The sequence below is a fragment of the Geotrypetes seraphini genome, chromosome 5 (genome assembly GCF_902459505.1).
Source record: "Geotrypetes seraphini chromosome 5, aGeoSer1.1, whole genome shotgun sequence".
Lineage (NCBI taxonomy): Eukaryota > Metazoa > Chordata > Amphibia > Gymnophiona > Dermophiidae > Geotrypetes > Geotrypetes seraphini.
The window spans coordinates 70110861-70131811 of NC_047088.1; the positions used below are offsets into that span (position 1 = coordinate 70110861).

At 44.1% G+C, this 20951-nt stretch overlaps 1 protein-coding gene across 2 annotated transcripts in view; it reads left to right on the top strand.

Annotated features, from left to right (window-relative positions):
- Positions 1-20951, top strand: part of TRMT12 (tRNA methyltransferase 12 homolog) — a 62997-nt gene that overhangs the window by 38735 nt on the left and 3311 nt on the right. For both annotated transcript variants that reach the window (XM_033945525.1, XM_033945524.1), the window contains exons 4-7: positions 7425-7623; positions 8016-8166; positions 10430-10539; positions 20162-20319. In XM_033945525.1, coding sequence (XP_033801416.1) covers positions 7425-7623; positions 8016-8166; positions 10430-10539; positions 20162-20319 — 618 coding nt within the window. The remainder of the gene's footprint in view (positions 1-7424; positions 7624-8015; positions 8167-10429; positions 10540-20161; positions 20320-20951) is intronic.

A 20951-nucleotide genomic window follows, 5' to 3' on the forward strand; every position in this document is an offset into this window, starting at 1 on the left:
TGACAGGGGTTTTTAAAAAAACTTTCCATCAAGCTAATCCCTCGTCTTCACAGTGGGGGACTTACAGGGTCATGTTGAGTTATCAACTTTTCTTTGGGTTGATAGCTTTTTGGGTCATTTTGTTTTCTTTTCTATAGAGCAGTTTTTACAGCGCGTTCATGGAAGGTGCTAAGTCTTCACAGCCATCGATGTTGAAGACATCGGCATCGCAGGACCTACTGGTGTTGGGGAAGCTGGCTAAGAAGCCTACCATTTTCCAACAAGCATCACAGGTCTCTACAGCATCGAGTCAGTCGATGCAGATCAAACAATGCAGGTTGTCTCATCTCCAAGGTGTGCTTCCTCGTTGAAGTCACCCACACTGAGGCAACCTGCCTTCGGAACCAGTGTCATTGTTTCAGGAAAGACTCAATGAGTTTTTCCAGAGGGAGTTGGGTAGTATGTTTAAGCTGCTTCTGATGACACAGCCTACTCCCTCGGTACTGGCCCAGCTTGAGCATAGTATTACAAGGCCTGAAGGTACCAATGCCAGCTGTTCGGTGGAGCATTGATCATTCCCTGTGAGGCATCAACATTCCTCATCTTGATGCGTTCATCATCCAGTCATCGTTGTTGCAGGTCATCTCACTGATGTTCATCGTTGAGGCATCAAACATCACCTTCGAAGCATCAACATTCCTGTTAAGGTACCCTCGTTGATCCGAAGCATGGAAGCACAAACGAGATATACACCAGTCATCCTCTTCGAGGGATCGGTACCAACGGCATCAGAAGATTTCTCACAGTCATTGTCCTCGTCGTTCTCCATCTCCAAGTCTTCTTTATGATTCAAATTTACGTACTTTCTCAGACTGGTCACCTACTGTGTCCTATCCTCACTCATGTAGTTTCTCTCCACAACAGTATCCACAGCATTCATCTTCTCAGAGGAAATCTCCTTTAGAGAGACTTTCTTTTACCAAATACAGTATATCAGGCAGTTGGGCAGAGCTTTGCCTGTTAAGCTAGAAGCCGATACTGCCCGTAGTGCAGAGTACATGGAAGCTTTGGATTATGATGAATCTCCTAAAGAGCTCCTCAGGCTACCACTTCATGGTATTCTCAAAGAGACTCTGGTTAAGAAGTGGGAAAAACCCTTATCTGTTGCAGTGGCCCCAAAGAAGCTCGATTCTTTATACAGAATAGTTTTTTCTGCTGGGCTTGATAGGCCACAACTTCAGCATCAGTCATTAGTGATGGAATCAACCCTTAAGAAATCTTCTACTATCAAGGTTTATGCTTCGACACCTCCAGGACTTGAGGGCTGGACTATGGACAAATTTGGTCATAGACTCTACCAAAATACCATTCTGGCTAACAAGATACTCAACTACAATTTTTATTTTTCCTGTTATTTGAAACATTTGATCAATCAGCTACTTAATTTTGACCAATATATTCCTTCGCAACACCTTGCACAATATCAGCAGATTATATCTACTCTGAAACAAACTAGACAGTATATATCAAGGTCAACCTATGATGCATTTGAAATGTCTTCCAGAGCATCGGCTATGTCAGTTGCTATGAGATGCCTGGCATGGCTAAGAGTCTCTAATATGGACATTAATCTTCAAGATCGATTAGCCAACATTCCATGTTTAGGAAATGAGCTATTCGGGTATTCTATTGAAGCAGCTATGCAAAAGTTAACATTGCATGAAACCAGTTAGGATTCTTTGGTTAAACCAAAGGCTAAACCTTCCACTTCAAGGCAGTTGACCAAGCCTTCTTATTCATATCAGAGGCGCTATACTGCTAAGCAACCTGTTTCTAGACAGCCTTCTCAGAAGGCTCTCAAAAGTCTCAATCAGCAGCCCCTCAGAAGCCTGCTCAGTCTTTTTGACGCACTTCTCGAGAACATAGCTGCTGTTCCTCTCTCACAGCCTCTTCCTCAACCAATCGTGGGTTGTCTGCAAATTTATTATCAATGTTGGTCTCTGATAACGACCGATTCCTGAGTTCTCAAAGTAATCAAGGATGGTTACTCTCTTCATTTTCTCTCCATGCCTCCAAATCATCCACCAAGAGAGTCCTCTTTCAACCATCAGCAGAAATCCCTTCTTCTTTAGGAAATAGAGGCCTTGCTTCATCTAAATTCCATAGAGGTAGTCCCTCCCTCCCAGAAAAATCAGGAATTCTACTCCAGGTATTTTCTTGTCGCAAAGAAGACAGGAGGTCTGCGCCCCATACTCGATCTCCGACATCTCAACAAGTTTCAAGTAAAAGAAAAATTTTGAATGTTATCTCTAGGAACTCTGTATCCCCTGTTAGATCACAACGATTGGCTATGCACTCTAGATCTCAAAGAGGCTTATACCCAAATACCAATTCATCCAGCTCACAGAAAATTTCTGCAGTTTCGAATTGCCCATCAGCACTACTAATAAAGGGTTCTACCCTTCAGTCTGGCCTTCTCTCCAAGGGTCTTCACCAAGTGCCTTGTCGTTGTAGCAACAGCTGTAAGAAGTCAAGGATTTCAAGTCTTTCCTTATCTTGACGATTGATTAATAAAAGACACTTCTCCACAAGGTGTGCGCTTTTTCTTCAACATTTGGGTTTCGAGGTCAATTTCCCCCAATTGCAACTTCAACTCTCTCAAACTCTTCAGTTTATAGGAGCCTGCTCGAGACCGTCCAACTCGGGGCTTTTTTACCACAACAAAGACAAGACAATCTCATACAACTTTGCAATCAAGCTTCTCATCTTCCAAACATCTCAGCCAGACACATGATTAGACTGTTGAGTCACATGGCCTCCACAGTTCATGTTACTCCCTTCGCGAGACTTCATCTCAGAACAGCTCAGTGGTCTCTAGTATTTCAATGGTCTCAGGCTCTCGATCCCTTTTCCCAGAAGATTACTATCACACCATCACTGTGTCAGTCGCTTCAGTGGTGGATGAATTCTTCCAATCTTTCCAGAGGGCTCTTATTTCAAATACCTCCACATCAGAAAGTTCTGACCATGGACTCCTCCATGCATGCGTGGGTGCTCATCTGAATGGTCTCTGGACAAAGGTCACTGGTCTGTTCAAGTTCAGAAACTCCATATCAATCTCTTGGAACTCAGAGCAGTCCACAAAGCTCTGAAAACGTTTCAAGACAGTATATCCAATCATTTGCTCCTTCTTCACACAGACAATCAAGTCATGATGTATTACATAAACAAACAAGGAGACACAGTTTATCTAACTCTCTGTCAAGAGGCCAAGAAGATTTGGAAATGGGCAATTCCTCAGAATAGGTCTCAATTTATGTACGTTCATTTGTAATCTGCCTAGTTGATAGGCGGAATAGAAATTTTTAAAATAAATAAATAAACATCTTTTTGAAAGAGATCTGTGTTCAAGGAGAGCAAAACACTCTTGCCCACAAACTCAGCAGGTATCTTCGGCCACACGAGTGGACGCTTCACTCCAAGGTTTTACATCAGGTTTTCTCCCTTTGGGGAACTCCTCAGATAGACTTGTTTGCATCCCCTATCAATTACAAACTGCCTTAATTCTGTTCCAGTCAATACTCTCATCGGCTGGAGGCGGATGCTTTTCTCCTAGATTGGACGGACAAGTTTTTCTATGCATTCCCTCCACTACCACTCATTCTCAAGACACTGGTCAAACTCAAGCAAGAGTCAGCCACCATGATTCTAATAGCTCCTCGGTGGCCCAGGCAACCATGGTTCTGACTGAAGTGGTTTTAAGACCTGAGTTGGATAAATGTAGAAGGTATTCCAACACTAAAGAAACGGAGGAGGATGAAGCATCATGATGATGAAGAACATACCATGCTGAAAACCATGTCCACTTTTGCTGGTAACATTGCTGAGTTGAAGATTTCTGCTTCAACTCAGTCAAAGATCCAATATCTCTTCAGATCTTCCCATCTCTTCTCACTCAGAGTCAAGGGTCACTTTTACATCCCAATCTGTAGTCGTTACACCTGACAGCTTGGTACCTTTCGGCATGACCTCAACAGTCAATGATTTTTCTGATCCTGTCAGAGTCATTTTAGATGCATTCAGAAAATCTTCCACTCAGTAATGTTACCAGCAGAAGTGGACATGGTTTTCAGCGTGATATGCTCTTCATCATCATCATGATGCTTCATCCTCCTCTGTTTCTTCAGTGTTGGATACCTTCTACATTTATCCAACTCAGGTCTTAAAACCACTTCAGTCAGAGTTCATCTTAGTGCTATCAGTGTGTTTCATATTCAGATCAACAACAAACTCTAGCTTCACATCCTCTTGTTTCTAGATTTATGAAAGGTCTTTCAACATCAAACCACCTCTCAAACTGCCTCCGTGGCTTGGGATCTTAATGTTGTTCTGTCCAGACTGATAAAGCCTTCATTTGAACCAATGTCGTTGGCTCATCTTAAATTCCTCACTTGGAAAGTAGTATTTTTAATCTTCATCACTTCTGCATGTCGAGTGAGTGAGCTTCAGGCCTTGGGGGCAGACCCACCTTTTACAGTGTTTCACCTTGATAAGGTGGTTCTCCACACTCATCCAAAAGGTAATCTCGGAGTTTCATCTCAACCAGTATATCGTGTTACCATTTTCTTTCCAAAACCTCATTCACACCCTGGTGAGACAGTTCTTCATACTTTGGATTACAAACGAGCTTTGGCTTATTATTTAAAAGGACTCAGTCTCATAGAACATCTCCTCAACTGTTCATCTCCTTTGACCCAAACAGACTGGGCAAGCCTATAAGCAAGAGAACTATTTCCATATGGATGGCGACTTGTATTTCTTTTTGCTATGCTCAGGCTGGGCTGCAGCTAGGGGTCCATGTCACGGCACATAAAGTCCGGGCTATGGAAGCTTCAGTTGCATTTTTGCGTTCCACTTCCATTGATGAAATCTGCAAAGCAGCTACTTTGTCCTCAATGCATACCTTCACTTTTCACTACTGTCTGGAACCTTTTCACTTCTGCCAAGCAGTTTTACAAAATGTATTCTCTTAATTGGCCAACTCTCCCTTTATCCCATTTCAGTAAGCTAGGGATCCCATATGTGAGAATATTCTGCCTGTTTGTCCTAGGATAAAGCACAGTTACTTACCGTAACAGGTGTTATCCGGGGACAACAGGCAGATATTCTCACCTCCCACCCACATCCCCAGATTGGCTTCTTATCTTGCTTACGGAATGGGGGGGACTTTGCGACTCGGTGGGCGGGAAGGCACTCGCACATACACAATGTGGGCATTCACAAAGTTTTTTCAAACTTAAAGAGACAGTTCAAGTGTCACACTGTCCATTATAGGCTCCGGGGATAAGATCACCCATATGTGAGAATATCTGCCTGCTGTCTCCAGATAACACCTGTTACGGTAAGTAACTGTGCTTTGCCTGCCCCTTGCTACTTGGAACAAAGAGGAGTTATTGTATGCCTGTTTGATATGCTAGTGTTTGAGAAAAGTATGCCCAATGGAATACTCTATATTGACATACTTGTATCTCTCCATTGAGTACAACCCACAATGTCTTCTTTTTCCCCACCCAATTTGTTATAACCCTAACCCTTCTATCTCCATTTTTCTCTCTACAATGTAACTTTACCCACCCTTTCCCCTCTTGCCCTCACTATCCAGTTGGTCATGTTAAAGTCTTCAATGTACACTACGTATTTTAGTTTATTTTAATATTTTATAATTACTTGTACCATTTCTTTTAGAAAAAATTTATTTTTTAAAAACTTTATGTAAACCGGCTAGATATTTGCTTGATAGTCGGTATATTAAAATTCTAATAAACTTGAAATTCTAATAAATAAACTTGAAACTTGAAACTTTAATACAGCATAAGTTCCATGTGCCCAAAATAAGTGCCCATTGAGTGAAAAGATGCGAATAGTCTTTTGGTGGAATGATTTATATAAGGCCTTTGATAATGTGACATCTACTTATTATTTCTATAGTGCTGCCAGATGCACATGATGTGTACATTACATTAACCATGAAGAGACAATCCCTGCTCAACAGAGCTGCAGTCTAATCAGACAGACAAACAAGATAATTGAGGTAGGGAACTACAGAGGGAGAGACAAAATAGATGTGAGTACTTTACAAGTGGGTTGGAGTTAAGAGTTAAAAGAAGCATTGAAAAAGTAGGATTTTAGTCTGGATATGAACACCGCCAGAGATGGAGCATGACTTATCTACTCAGGCAGCCTATTCCAGGTATACGGTGCAGCTAGATAGAAAGGGACAGAGTCTGGAGCTGACAGTAGAGAAAAAGGGTACAGTTAGGAGAGACGTACCTGATGAGTGGAGTTCCAGGGGGGAGTATAGGGAGAGATGAAAGAGGAGAGATACTGAGGAGATGCAGAGTGAATGTACTGGTAAGTCAACAAGAGGAGTTTGAACTGTATTAGGAAGCGGATAGAAAGCCAGTGGAGTGACTTGTGACTTGAAGAGAGGGGTATTATGAGCATAGCGACAGTAGCAGAATATAAGCCGTGCAGCAAAATTCTGAACAAACTGAAGGGGAGAGAGATGGCTCAAGAGAAGACCTGTGAGAAGCAGATTGCAGTAGTCTAGATGAGAGTGTGGATAAAGGTTTTGGTAGTGTGATCAGATAGGAAATGTCGGATTTATGTGATATTATAGAGAAAGAAATGACAAGTTTTAACAGTCTGTTGGAGAGAAGGAGAGATGAGTTAAAGATGACCCCAAGATTGGGAGGATAAGAGACCCTGAGATAGGGAGGATAAGAGTGTTATCCACAGGAACAGGGAATGGGGGAAGAGAGAAATGGGTTTAGGTGGAAAGATAAGAAGCGCATTCTTGGCCCTCTCTAAAATTTCTACTCCTAAAGGTTCCTCCAGTGAGCCCCTAATTCTAGAACTAAGAGCCCCAGTGTCCAGCGATCTTATATAGTGGATTAAATATTAAGTAAGCAAACTGATCTCCCTTGTAATCTGTACCTGTTATTGCAGCTCTTCATAAGAGAAAATTACTCCCTTAAAGGGAGAAGCATCTTCCAGTTCTTTCCATGAGCCTGCTCCCTCTGAATCTAGTCTCTGATGGCTAGATCTTGCAGGGAGGCAATATTCAGAGTATATGACTAGGTTACAGAGAAGATCAGTAGCCTCAAGGACTGTAACAGTGCTTAGTCCTTATGAAATACTCTCATGGGTATTTTCTCCCAAGGGAAAAAAAACCTTAAGAAATTGCTGTGACTGGGTGTCCCTGTTAACTTTTTCATTTGTTGTTTTATCCAATCCAACAATTATTGAAATGATATGATGCACATGGGGATTCTGGCAGGGTGCTTTTATTTACATCCACACAAATGTGCAATGGTAGATGCAGATGTGGCAGAAAGTAGGCTCTTAAGTTATAGGTGGACCTCCTTGGGGTTTTTCTTTTTCAGAATCCTGTTCTTTCAAAGAGGGCTCGTGTTCAGTCCCCAGCCCAGAAGCTGCGCCAAGAGCTGCATTGCCTAATGGAACGGTATGGGATCAGTTGGGAGCGAGAACTAGACAGAGACCTGCCTCATACCTGGCAGCGTCACGGTGATCTTATCCTGCTGAATGAAGATTGCTTCAGTGCTCCTGTGTGGCAGGCACTGGGTAAGAAGAAGCTTGGTTACTGGTCAGAGAAGTGTCACACTGAAAGAGAAATTCTTTTACTGGGAACTCACATTTATGTGTCCTTTGCATGCCTAAAGGTACAGAATACTAGCATTTATGTATATAAGTGCAAGCATGGCACTTACAGTAAGCTCTATTCTATAACACAGGCAATCATCACCCTTATATGTAACTTACAGTATAAGTCCCTGATAAAACTGCAGGTGTGTAAATGCAAGGCACTGATACCAGGTTACACTAGTATTCTATAACAGAATCCAGTCACCCAGGTTCTGTAACAAAATAGACTCTCACCACATGACATCAGGGTGCCCATTTATAGAATTGCCACCCTCCAAATACTGACCAGTGTCCTGACTCCATTTTATTAGGAACAGAGCTTTGGGACACTGTTGCCTCTACCCTGGGAGTCCAGCGTGTAGCCAAACAGGGACGCGTGTCTTCAGATGGGTTGCGATCCCCAACAGTGACCCTGCTACTGGGAAACAGCAGCTGGGTAGAACATGTAGACAATGGAATAAGGTTTGTGTTAGATATTTCTTCACACTAATGCTAAGTCTACTGCTAGCCAGTCTCATTCCATGCTCTAAAACTTCCTGCCGTCAAAAATGTGTATGTCTTGAATATTATTTAGACTATTGAGCTATTTGAATATATGTCTACTCCTTATTTTCCTTCCTTTAGTGCTACATATTTATGTGCTTAATTTTCATTTGATAACTGGACAATGTTTTCAAATGGCTCAATAGCTACAAAGTGAGCAGATATGTGGTAATTAATTTTCAAAGAGAAACTATGAAGGTAATTCTATAACAGGGCACATACTATAGTCTCTGGTTATGGCACCTATTTTTATCTTATTCTATAAAGAGAAATAGGTACTTACCGGTACTTTTCTTTATAGATTACTAGTCTAAATACAGAGAACATGGATACCTCAGTGTTCCCTCTAAGATGTACATATGAGTAGGCACTTTTTTCTTTCCGGCAGACAACTTTTTCTTTTGTGACACACAGAATACTGCTATTCCAAACCTGGTGAGCCCTGATCTCACACATCCTTTCACTCTAAGCCTGCAATGAGAGGCCTGCTGTGTTCCTGCCCATTCTGACACCGACTTTCTGTTTAGAATGCAAGCAGACCTCCTGTGTAGGCATAGTGAAAGTCTCCACTGCTGCTTTTTGTTTTAGCTACTGCTACTATAGCTGAGCTCTGGGACAACAGCTGCCCTATTGCTCCAATACAAGGGAAAAGGTGAGATGCTGGACAGGGCAAAAACAGAGGGACAGGATTATGCTGAAGAAGAATAAGGAGATGTTGAACTATGGAATAGAGGATGGTGGAAGAGAGGGCCAAGAAGATGGTTATTTATTTATTCATCTCTCTCTTAAGTACAGGATAGTTTTTTTTAAAGCCACAGGCTGAAATAACCCCAGATATTCAATGCTGGGCCATGTCTGGGCTCCAGAATTGAATATCTGGTTATGCGTGGTTACCTGGAAGTTAACCAGGCACTGGCCAGCATTCAAATTGGTGTCCAGTTAGCTCAGCAGATAAAGTTGAAACAGTCTTTTTGCTATCCTAACTTTATCCACTTACTTATCTGGTTAGTGGACTGAATATCACTGCTAACCGATTTAATTCCGGCTCTGCCCCCCAGTCTACTCCAGCACTAAATAGACAGTGTCTGGATAGTCTCAGATAATATTCAGCAGCACTAACTGCTTCAGAGACACTGAATATGGCCATTTCAGAGAGGTTTAACTGTGTAGGAGCTAAACAGACTAACAAACTCATAAACATTAAACAGCTTTAACAGAACCCACCCTGTAAGTTCATAACTGCACACACTTAAACTGCCACAAAGTCTTGCAAAAATAAATGAGCCTTCAGAAATTTCTTAAATGACTTAGGCCTGGATTCACTAAACATAATTGCTAATACCGACTGGATCACTGTTGGCCGATTCTCTGGCCAATTGTGGAAGAGGGATCAATGTACCAAAAAGATTGCATGCAAATGATTCGCGCATAGATTCATCGTAATCTCTGTCTCTCTCATCTGATTAATCTACGTGAGAGTGAATCTCACAGATGCACAAAGACAGCAAAGGGAAACCTGAGCAGCTGAGAGGCAGGGGAAGCCCTGAAAGCAGCCTCCTGCCACTCAGCTGTTCGGGGCAGGAAACCTTTTTTTCTTTTTTTTTAATGGACAGATGTTGTGCGTGTGTTACACGCCCTAGGTGTCTGAGCCAATAAGGGCCTTCCCTCCCTGTGCATCACATGGTGCACCGAGGAGAAGGTTCATCAATTTTAATGAGTTGGCCTCGGAGCTGGAGGGACCATGCTTCCCTCCAGCTCCCAATGTCTACAGAAGGTATGGGGGGTATTCAGGAAGTGGTGTTCGGGGGAGCATCTGGTGGCAGGAGGGAGTAGGCATACCTCCTGCCAGTTTTCTTTCATGGGGGGGATTACTGGTGCCACATTCGTCAGGGAGGGCCATCATTGGCGGTGGAGGACTTTTTCATTTTTTTTTTTTCTTTTTATGGGACAGATATTTTGCAAGTATATTGGTATGTTAGGTAGTACAAACCATAGTATGTAATCTTTCAGTAAAGAACTATGTGGTGGTAGTTGGGCGAGAATGAAGAACAACAGACACGCTTAACTAGGTTATGTGATGGAAATGAGAGGTTTGTAGCAGGAAGGAGGTTGTCCTATCACACTATGTTGGATGGAGAAAGGTGCTAAGATAATTTGACCAAGGTTATGTTTGCTGTTGTAGATACACATTTGATGTGACCAAGTGCATGTTTTCCTCTGGAAATATCAGAGAGAAGTTACGGGTGGCAGGTTTGCTCTGCAGGGATGAAGTGGTGGTGGATCTTTATGCAGGTAAGAATGAGAGAAGGCTGTGCTCTTTTCCACATTACTCACTTCACAGCTTTATGTTCTTTTCAGAGAGGCTCACTTATAGATGGTAAACCAACCTTCAACTTCCTTGAAGTCTTTAGTAGAGTTTTATTGGATTTGGATAGTTAGTCATATTTGAAACTGAATAGATTTGCAATACTTGGTATAAATAAAAGTGATGAGCTTTCTGGAGGAGATGCAAAGTTATAAACAGAGTGTGTTGTCTGTGAAAGGTTCTGAGTGTTATCAGTGGTCTTTAGGCTGGCATACACATGTTCAATGGCTCCAGAGGACTTCACTGTTCCCTGTTGTATGTATATACAGGACTAGATTCAGTAAATGGCACCCAAATATGGGCACTGAAAAAGAAATTGGTGCTACTTGCTGTTTTATAAAGGATGCTCAGGGATGAGTGTTCTTTATAGAATAGCATTGGGTGTCAAATTCTATGCCAAACTTCAGGTGCGAGGACTTACACCAAATGAAAACTGGTGTAAATCCTGACACATAAATTAAGTGTGCATCACCAGTGTTCAATAAAACTTTGTGCATATTTAGTGAACACCTCTGACCCACCCATGTCCCTCCTATAGTCATGCCCCCTTTTGAGTTGCATGCTATAAAATTTGCATGTGGATTTTTATAGAAGAGTGCTTAGTGAAATCACATTCAAATCCATTTCATTGCAAATTAACACAAATAATTGATTATTACAGCTGAATTATTGGTGCTAATTGGCTCATTAGCCAATTTAGTTTTGTACACTATTGAGACCCATCATGCAGTTTTGTGTGCCATTTATAGAACTACCCTTACAGTGTACATTTGAGAGTGAGGTTACCACAGTAATTACCAGTAGACTGTTCTGCAGTAGTGCCGGAGGAACAGAGACCATTATCATGACATTCCTGCCGTAATGGGGAAGCCCTCCCTAATTTCCCATGCTTGCTGTCTCAGCTCCAATGGTCCTGCCTCTCTCTTCAAGTTGATCAGGGCAGCAGCAGCAATCCCCACACGCCGCCTGCCGCTGATCTGGAAGCTTCCCCTCTGTTGCAAACTTCTGTAGCAGAGGGAAAGCTTCTGGGTCAGCAACTGGCAACATGTGGAAATTGCTGCCGAGGACCCATTGAACTTGAAGAGAAAGGAGCTGAGCCAGTGCTTTCCCTCTACAACAGGGGTGTCAAACTCAATCACATTAAGAAGCTGAAATCCAAAACACAGTCTAAGTCATGGGCCAGATTCCGCCCCAGACACCACCCCCATAATAATACTGATTATAACATCATTTTTTCCATTCATTTTTCATATATACACACAATATAATCTTATTAACACATAATGGTAATGGCTAACCACAAAATTAAACTACACAAAACACACTGTATGCTTCTCAATATTCATTCCTACCAGAACACAGATAATTATGCAAATACGTGACCAGAAACTAAAAGTACTAATATATTTTTTTAAACCCCTAAGATTCAAGATTCTGCATGCAGTACAAACAACCCCAGAGAAAAAGAAACAAATTTATTTCTTCCTGAGCAGTGCAAAAGATAGATAGCAGATTAAAATGCTCAAAATTGATACAATTCAAACACTAACTTGAAAATAAAATCATTTCTCCTACCTTTGTTGTCTCCCTTCCTCCATGCTATGCCTTCCTCCAGCCAGATCCAACCTGGCTGTTTTATGCAGCCAGCGTTCCAATGCCTCCAGTGTTACCTTGTGGCTGGCTTCCTCCTCCTCACAGCTATAGTGTGCACAGAGCCACGTGCAGCGGCTCCTCATGTATCCTGCACCTGAACTGGAAGCCTTCTCTCTGACATCACAATGTCAGAGGGAATGCTTCTTGATGAGGTGTGGGACACGCAAGGAGCCGCTGCACACTACGGCTATGAGGAGGAGGGAGCCAGCCACAAGGTAACACTGGGGGCATCAGACCATGGGCCGCATAAAACGACCAGGCAGGCCAGATTTGCCCCGTGGGCCTTGAATTTGACATCTGTGCTCTACAATGTCCTGAAACCACCAAATTGGGGGAGAAAAGAGGGAGAAGGAAGACCAGAGAAGGGAAGGGAGAAGAGAGAGTTGCCAGGCCATAGAGGGGGAAGGAAAGGAGAGGGGAGAAGAGAGATGCCAGAGGTTAAAGCATGGAGGGGGAAGGGGAGGGAGACAGAGAAACCAGACCTGGACTGGAGAGAAGAAAGGAAAGGAGAAAGATGGCAAACCATGGGCATGGGGGGAGAGATGCCAGACAGTGGGATGGGGTGGGTGAGGGAAAAGATAGAAGGGAAAGGAGACAGAGATACCAGACTGTGTGGTGGGAAGGAAGGAAGAAAAGAGATGAGAGAAATGCCAGAGCATGGAGGGAGGGGAGGTAGAAACAGTGAGAGGAGAAATAAAAATGGAGAGAGGGGTGAAGCTGGAACAAATCATGTAAAAAGAATAGAGGGGGCACAGGCTGAATGGAGGGGGACAAGTGCTAAATGAAATAGAGAGAGGGCAGAGTGTTTATGGAAGGGGCATAGAAAGAGGGCAGATGCCATATGGAAGGGGAGAGAGAGCAGACAGTGGATAGAAGGTAGAGAAAGGGCGGACAGTGGCTGGAAGGGGCAGAGAAAGAGTACAGACGCTGGATGGAAGGAAAAGAGTGAAGAGAAGATGAGGAAAGTAGAAACCAGAGACGACAAAGGTAGAAAAAGAAATGTTTCTCTTTGTTTAATACTTTAGGATAAAGTACTATTGTAGCTGTGCTGATAGATGTTTATAAATAGAAAATGGAAATAAGGTGATATTTTTATTGGACTCATTTTAATACAATTTTGACTAACTTTTGAAGACCAAAATTCCCTTCCTCAGGTCAAGATAAGTTACCGTAACAGCAGAGTACTGTTCTGATCTGAGGAAGGAGGTTTTGGCTTCTGAAAGCTAGTTGAAAAAGGTATTAGTCCAATAAAATGGTATTATCTTATTTTCAATTTGTTTGTTTTATTTCTATTTGTTAATTTGTAAAGTGGTGATTGTTATTCATCTGTTTTTTTTTTCAAATTTACATCTATCTTTATATTTATATTTTGCACAGTATTACAGGATATGCGTCACTGTTTCTGTAGTGTATGAGAGTCTGGCCTCTTGGCAATTCAGTTTAACTTTTGTCTACAAATTTCTATTTTTAGTTTGTGATTACTTATTACATTCTGTATGAGGGTATATTTGTGTTGTGTGTGTATGAAAAAGACATGGTTTTGTGCTAGCATTGATTGTGCATTGACTTTATTTTTCTTACAGAGTCATTTAACAGGTGCATTCTAACTACAGAGGAGATTGGTGGTATATTAGGCTAGACTAGAGTAACAATATCTTCCTCAACAACAGCAGCAGCAGATGAATCCAGAGACAAGTGGGATAGCAGACATCTACCAGAACTGATTAACAGGTGGTCCTATTGGTTGGCACTCTCCCTGTATCTCCAGTATTCTCTATCTCCCAGCAGGTGATGGTCGCTTTTCCACTAGCTCCTGGATTCTGGCTGGCATATTTTTATTCTTCTGTTGAGATTATTCTCTTCAGGTAGATAGGGGTGTTTGGCTGAGCGGTGCCAACTTTGGGAAGTACACCTGGGCCCCCCCAGGTCCCTACTCCACCCTCCTCTCCTTTGGGATTGAGGTTATTCCTGGTTCTTTATTTTTCTTCTTCACCTTACAAAAAAAACAAACAACCAAAACTTTAAAACCAGGGTGCTGCAACTGGATAGCTTTCCTGGCTGTTCCAGTTGCAACTACCAGCCTTAACAAAGGTGAACTCGGGTAAGAAAAGGTTTTATTTTCTAGTTCTATTTCTGCTTGCTGGTTTGGTTTGCCGGGTTGGTTGCTGCAGTGTCGCTGAACAGGATTTTGTTGGCGGCCGATTTTGATTTGCTCTGCAGTTCGTTTTCATTGTAATGGCGGCAGAGGCAGTTAAACGGTGTTCCCGCTGTGGAAAGCGGCGAACACCATCGGGCCTCTGTTTGGCGGGGTTGAAGGCCGGCCGACTTCTCTTGCACTCGCGGCTGATTCCGTTCCGCTTCAGTGCACATCAGCGGCTGAGCAGGCAGTCAGCGGTTTTTCTTCTTCTGTTGCCGTTGCGAGCCGGTTTTCTAGGCAGGAACAGATTCTTTCGACGCAGGCTCCTGCAAATTCAGTGTTTTTTTCCACAGAGTTTGTTATGTTAATGCATAAAGCTTTTTTGATGCAGACTCTCATCTTGCGCAGCAATGGGCTGGTGATGTGGACCAGTTACCGGTTCTTCATGCCAATGGACCTCCTCAGGAGTCTCAGGACGCCCCTCCGTCCAGAAGGTAGCGCCTATGGACGGAGGGGACTCTCTGTCTGACTCCGCCTTATCTCTTGCTCTTCCAGATTCTCTGGAGGAAGGTGAGGTGGCAGATTTGGAGTTTGAGGATGCGCTGGCTAGGGAGGTGGATGATCCTACAGCGCTCCATCTTTTTCATAAGGAGGAATTGCCATATTTTATTTCCAAAGCACTACAGGGCCTTAATATCTCTCAACCTGATCCACACGCGCTAGGGTCGGCTAATCCTCTTATGGCGGGCACGAGGAAACCGGCTAAAACGTTTCCGGTTCATGAGGCGATGCAAGAACTTATTTCGGCTCAATGGAACATGCCTGAGACTGGTCTCCGAGTCGCTAAGGCTATGCGTCAGTTGTATCCGGTTTCACATGACGAGCTGGATAAATTTAAGACCCCCATGGCGGTTACCAAGAAAACTACCTTGCCGGTTGAGTGATGTATAGTGCTCAAAGACATTCAGGATAGGAAGATTGAGTCTTCACTTAAGCTGTCTTTTGAAGTAGCGGCAGTTACCCTGCAAGCGGTGGTGTGCAGTTCATATGCGGCGCGGGCTTGTTTGCAATGGGCTCAATGTATGGCAGATCAAATGATGGAGACGGGGGTTTCAGTTCCACCTGACTTCCCTGATTTGGAGACGGGTCTAGCTTATTTGGTGGACGTCCTCTATGATATTATTTGTGCTTCGGCGAAACAAATGTCTCTTTCTGTTGTTTCTCGCAGATCATTGTGGTTCCGGCACTGAGCGGCTGATGCGGCTTCCAAGCTTAGACTGGTGAGGCTTCCTTTCAGGGGTCGTTTGCTATTCAGAGACAATTTAGAAAAATTGGTTAAAGATTTTGGTGATACCAAAACGCAAAGGTTGCCGGAGGATAAACCTAAAGCCCCTTTGAAAGCTTTGTCTGCCAGATCTTGCTTCAGGGATGTTAAGAGATATCGGCCTGGAAAGCCATCTTTTCCGCCTTTTTACGGCTCTTCCTATAATTCTAGGCCTAGGTTTTCACAAAAGAATTCCTTTCGTCCTACAAAACCCCAACCTGCTCAACCAGCCCGAACCCCGATCTCACGTAATTCACAATGATGGGATGTTGGCTCCCTCCATAGTGCCCATAGGGGGTCGGCTGTCTTCCTTTCTGGCGGAGTGGGCCAAGATAACATCCGATCAGTGGGTATTGGACATAATTCAAGAAGGTTACAAATTAGAATTTTCCTCTCTCGTCACAGATTCTTTCTTGGTCTCCCCTTGTACAGGGGCGGCCAAACAAGAATCAGTACAGGTCATCCTTCAAGTTCTTTTGGAGATTGGGGCCGTGATTCCGGTTCCTCCGGAGGAAAGGGGACAGGGCAGATATTCCATTTACTTCATAGTGCCCAAAAAGGGAGGTTCGATCAGACCGGTCTTGGATCTAAAGAAGGTCAATCGCTTTCTACGGGTCAGGCATTTCCAGATGGAGACAGTGAGGTCGGTCATTGCGGCTTTTCAGCCGGGGGAATTCCTTACGACGCTCGACCTCAAGAAAGCTTATTTGGCCACCGCATCAGAAGTATCTTCGCTTTGCAATTCTTAGCCAGCACTATCAGTTTCGAGCCTTGCCATTCGGCCTCACCACAGCTCCACGTACGTTCTCAAAGGTCATAGTAGTAGTAGCAGCGTTCCTTTGCAGGAAAGGGATTCGGGTACATCCTTACTTGGGCGACTGGTTGATCCGGGCGTCTTCCAGACAAGAGAGTTTGACGGTGACCCATAGGGCGATATCTCTTCTTCAATCTTTGGGGTGGGTCATTATTTTCCAAAGAGCTCTCTCCCCTTCCCAGTCGTTGGAGCATCTGGGCGTGCAGTTCGACACGAGTCTGGGGAAGGTGTTTATACCCAAGGACCGGGAGCCAAGTTGCAATCTCAAATTCGACTGCTTCTCCAATTGCACAGACCAAGGGTTTGGGATTATGTGCAAGTACTGGGCTCAATGGTGGCGGCTCTGGAGGTGGTGCCCTGGGCTCGCTTCCACATGAGACCGTTGCAGCAGTCACTTCTATCTCGGTGGTCCCCCGTGTCTCAGAACTACAGTCAGCATCTTCAGTGGATGCCTCATGCAGCGCTCAACATGCACTGGTGGCTAAGCGAAATCAATCTGTTCAAAGGAATGCCTCTTGCGACACCGGACTGGATCATCGTTGCAATGGATGCCAGTCTGTTGGGTTGGGGAGCTCAGTGCCTCAATCTTCAGCACAGGCTGTCTGGTCTCAGGAGGAGGCCAAATGGTTGATCAGTTTACTAGAGTTGAGAGCGATTCGACTAGCGCTTCGTGCATTTCAGTCCATGATTCAGGGCCAACCGACGAGGGTCTTTTCGGATAATGTAATGGCAGTGGCTTATGTCAACCGACAGGGGGGAACGCGCAGTCCTCAATTGGCGAGCGAGGCGATGGTCCTGCTTCAGTGGGCGGAAGTTCATCTTCCTCTTCTCTCAGCGGCGCACATTGCGGGACAAGAAAATGTTCAGGCGGACTTCCTCAGCAGGAATCTTATGGATACTGGAGAATGGGAACTCTCCGCTCAGGCGTTCAACCTGCTTGTTCAGAGGTGGGATCTTCCGGAGATAGATCTAATGGCCTCGTCTCTAAATGCAAAGCTTCCTTGGTTCTTCAGCAGACGCAGGGAGCAGGCGTCCGAGAGGGTAGACGCATTGGCTCTTCCGTGGCCTCCGGGTTGTCTCCTTTATGTGTTTCCTCCTTGGCCGATGATAGGTCAGGTGTTGCATCGCATCTCTCACTTCTCGGGCACAGTGATCCTGGTAGCTCCAGATTGGCCTCGTGGTCCATGGTATGCGGACCTGATGCGTCTGTCGACAGGCGATCGGTTGACATTTCCGGTGGCTCCGGACTTGCTAACTCAGGGTCCGATCTGCATGGAAAATCTGTCACACTTTGGTCTTACGGCCTGGCTCTTGAACGGTGTCAGCTGAGACGTAGGGGATATTCAGAGCCGGTTATTTCCTTTCTTCTTCAAGCCAAAAAGAGATCTACTTCTGCTTCGTATGCTAGAGTCTGGAGGGTTTTCGATTCTTGGTGTTCTGCTTGGGGTCTGTCGCCATTCCAGGCTTCTCTCTCTTCCATCCTTTCTTTTCTTCAAGAGGGAGTTGCCAAGGGATTGGCCTATAATTCTCTTAAGGTTCAAGTGGCTGCTCTTGCTTGTTACAGAGGCCGCGTGGCTCGTTCTTCCCTCGCATCACAACCTGATGTGGTTCGCTTTCTAAAAGGGGTGCAGCATATTCATCCCCCTATTAAGAAGATATGTCCGGAGTGGAGTCTTAAGGTAGTCCTTGGGGAGTTGCAGAAGCCTCCCTTTGAGCCTTTGTCGACTGCAACTTTGAAGGAAGTGACGTTAAAAACGGGTTTTCTTGTGGCAATAGCTTCGGCCAGGCGGGTGTCTGAATTGCAGGCGTTGTCTTGTAGAGATCCTTTTTTGTGCATTTCAGATTCGGGGGTGTCTGTGAGGACTGTTCCATCGTTTCTTCCTAAAGTGGCATCAGCCTTTCATGTTAACCAGTCTCTCTTCCTGCCTGCCTTCCAGAAAGAGGATTGGGGGAGAAGTTCTCTTCGCTACGGTTCCTCGATGTACGTAGGGTACTTCTCCATTATCTCGAACTTACTAACGACTTTTGCCGTTCAGATCACCTCTTTGTGTTATTCGCGGGCCACAACAAGGGTATGGCTGCGTCTAAAGCTTCCATTGCTCGATGGATCAAGGAAACCATTGCTTCCGCTTATTTGATTTCAGGAAAGCGGTTGCCGGACAAGCTTCATGCTCATTCCACCAGAGCGATGGCTACTTCTTGGGCAGAGTCCAGAGGTTTTTCTTTGGAGGAGATTTGTCAGGCGGCTACTTGGTCTTCTAAGAACACTTTTTCTAAGCATTACCGGTTGGATGTGGCGGTGCGTGCGGAGGCTGCCTTTGGTGCGTCGGTTATTGCAGAGGTGGCGTTTGCTTCCCACCCTGATTGAGGATTGCTTTGCTACATCCCACTTGTCTCTGGATTCATCTGCTGCTGTTGCTGAGGAAGGAAAAATTATGTTCTTACCTGTTAATTTTATTTCCTCTAAACGCAGCAGATGAATCCAGAGCCCCACCCTTTCTAGCTATTTGATCTCTGTTTCTGTTTCCTGTGTTTCTGAAGTTTTGTTATGGTTGGTAATTGTTTTCTCTATTGTTGCCTTTACAATTTATGATGGGAAAGAAGTTTTTTACATGTTGACCATATTTCTGGTTACGACTGCTTGGGCAAAGAGAAATACTGGAGATACAGGAAGAGTGCCAACCAATAGGACCACCTATTAATCAGTTCTCTATCTCGGCCTGCTGATAGATATGTGCTATCCTACTTGTCTCTGGATTCATCTGCTGCGTCTAGAGGAAAGAAAATTAACAGGTAAGAACATAATTTTTCCTTCCTTTCTGCTTTGAACAGGAAGATGCGGGAAATAAAATTAAGATTGCAGGGATGGGTATACAAAGTATGCTTCACTGTGGGGACGGGGTGGGAACAAGAAAAAAAAATCTTCTGTTGTAGGGAGGGAATGGGATGAATTTTTGTCCCTACATCTGCAGTCTTGGGATTGAGTGTGTTCTTAATGGTGCACAGAAACATTCTTTTGCTCTTCAATGAAGGCATGGGGGGGGATAATTTGCACAAAGTGGCACACTAATCCCCCCTTTTTTGAAGCTGCATTAGGCTTTTTTATCACCGGCAGGATTTTTTTTGCAGGTACTAATTCAACCAGCTAAGTGAATATTCAGTTCTAATTTAATAGCGGGCAAAGATAGGATTGCTATTTATGAAGTCTGATTTGCCCGCTATTGAGTTATGGACTTTTAGAAAATTATCTAAGCCCTTTTTAGACCATGCTAAGCTAACTGTTTTTATCACATTCTTTGGCAACAAATTCTAGAGTTTAATTACACATTGAGTGAACAAATATTTTCTCTGGGGTCTTTTCTTTTTTAATTTACTACTTAGTAGTTTCATTATGGGTCTCCTATTCCTTGTATTTTTGGAAAGAGTAAACAAGCAATTCATGTCTTTCCTTTCCACTCCACTCAGTGTTTTTTTGACTTCTATCATATAGTGGCTGAATTTCTTTTCTCTCCCAAAATAAGTGGGTGGGTTTGGAATCCATGGAGAAGTTCATATTGCAACTGACCTGTAATCACAGGACTGTTAACTTACTGTATTTGTTTCTGTCTCCTTCTTCTTCAGGAATTGGCTACTTTACCTTGCCATACTTGGTGCATGCTGGTGCAGCCTTTGTTCATGCCTGTGAATGGAATCCTCATGCGGTGATAGCATTGAAGAAGAACTTGCAGCTGAATGGTGTATCAGAGAGGTGTCAAGTCCATGAAGGGGACAACAGACAGGTGAGCTGCATTGCAGTATTGAGGTTTGGGCAATACTGCACTTTCTAGTGCAATAGGCACATCATTCTGGAACCTTTGGATTGTCACCCCCCTGATCGCAAGATCTGGTGTAGAGAGCCTCATTTACATTCTTCTGATCTGCCTTCCATCACTCTGGGCTGTCCTGTAAATCCTCAGTTTTATTCTCTATACGTGAGATAGTAGGAAACTGTCTGCCCTGCTTGTGTTTACTTTTCATTTAATTTGGGGGTTTTATCTGGTCATGAGGCTTTTTGGTGCTGCTTTGGTTCCTGTTTTCAAGACATATCTGGCTGCAGAGAACACAGATTCTGAGGACAGTAGTGTGTAGACAAGAGGTAGCCTGCTTTGCAGGGCACCTGCTTGGCCTGCCTGCATTAACAGTCTGGGAGCTAAGGGACCATTCCCTTGAGAGCAAGGCTCGCTCCGGGTTTTGTCTGCAGAAAGCTTGAACACAGGCTGTGTGGCCACTCCCTCCTGCCGAAACACCTTCTGAAAACTTGCCCCCACCCTCCATGGGAGTGGCCTAAAGGATCTGGCCAATCAGGGCCTTAGGCCACTCCCAGGATGCACCGGGAAGGTGAAGGCCCACCATTCTGTGGAGGCGGGCCTTC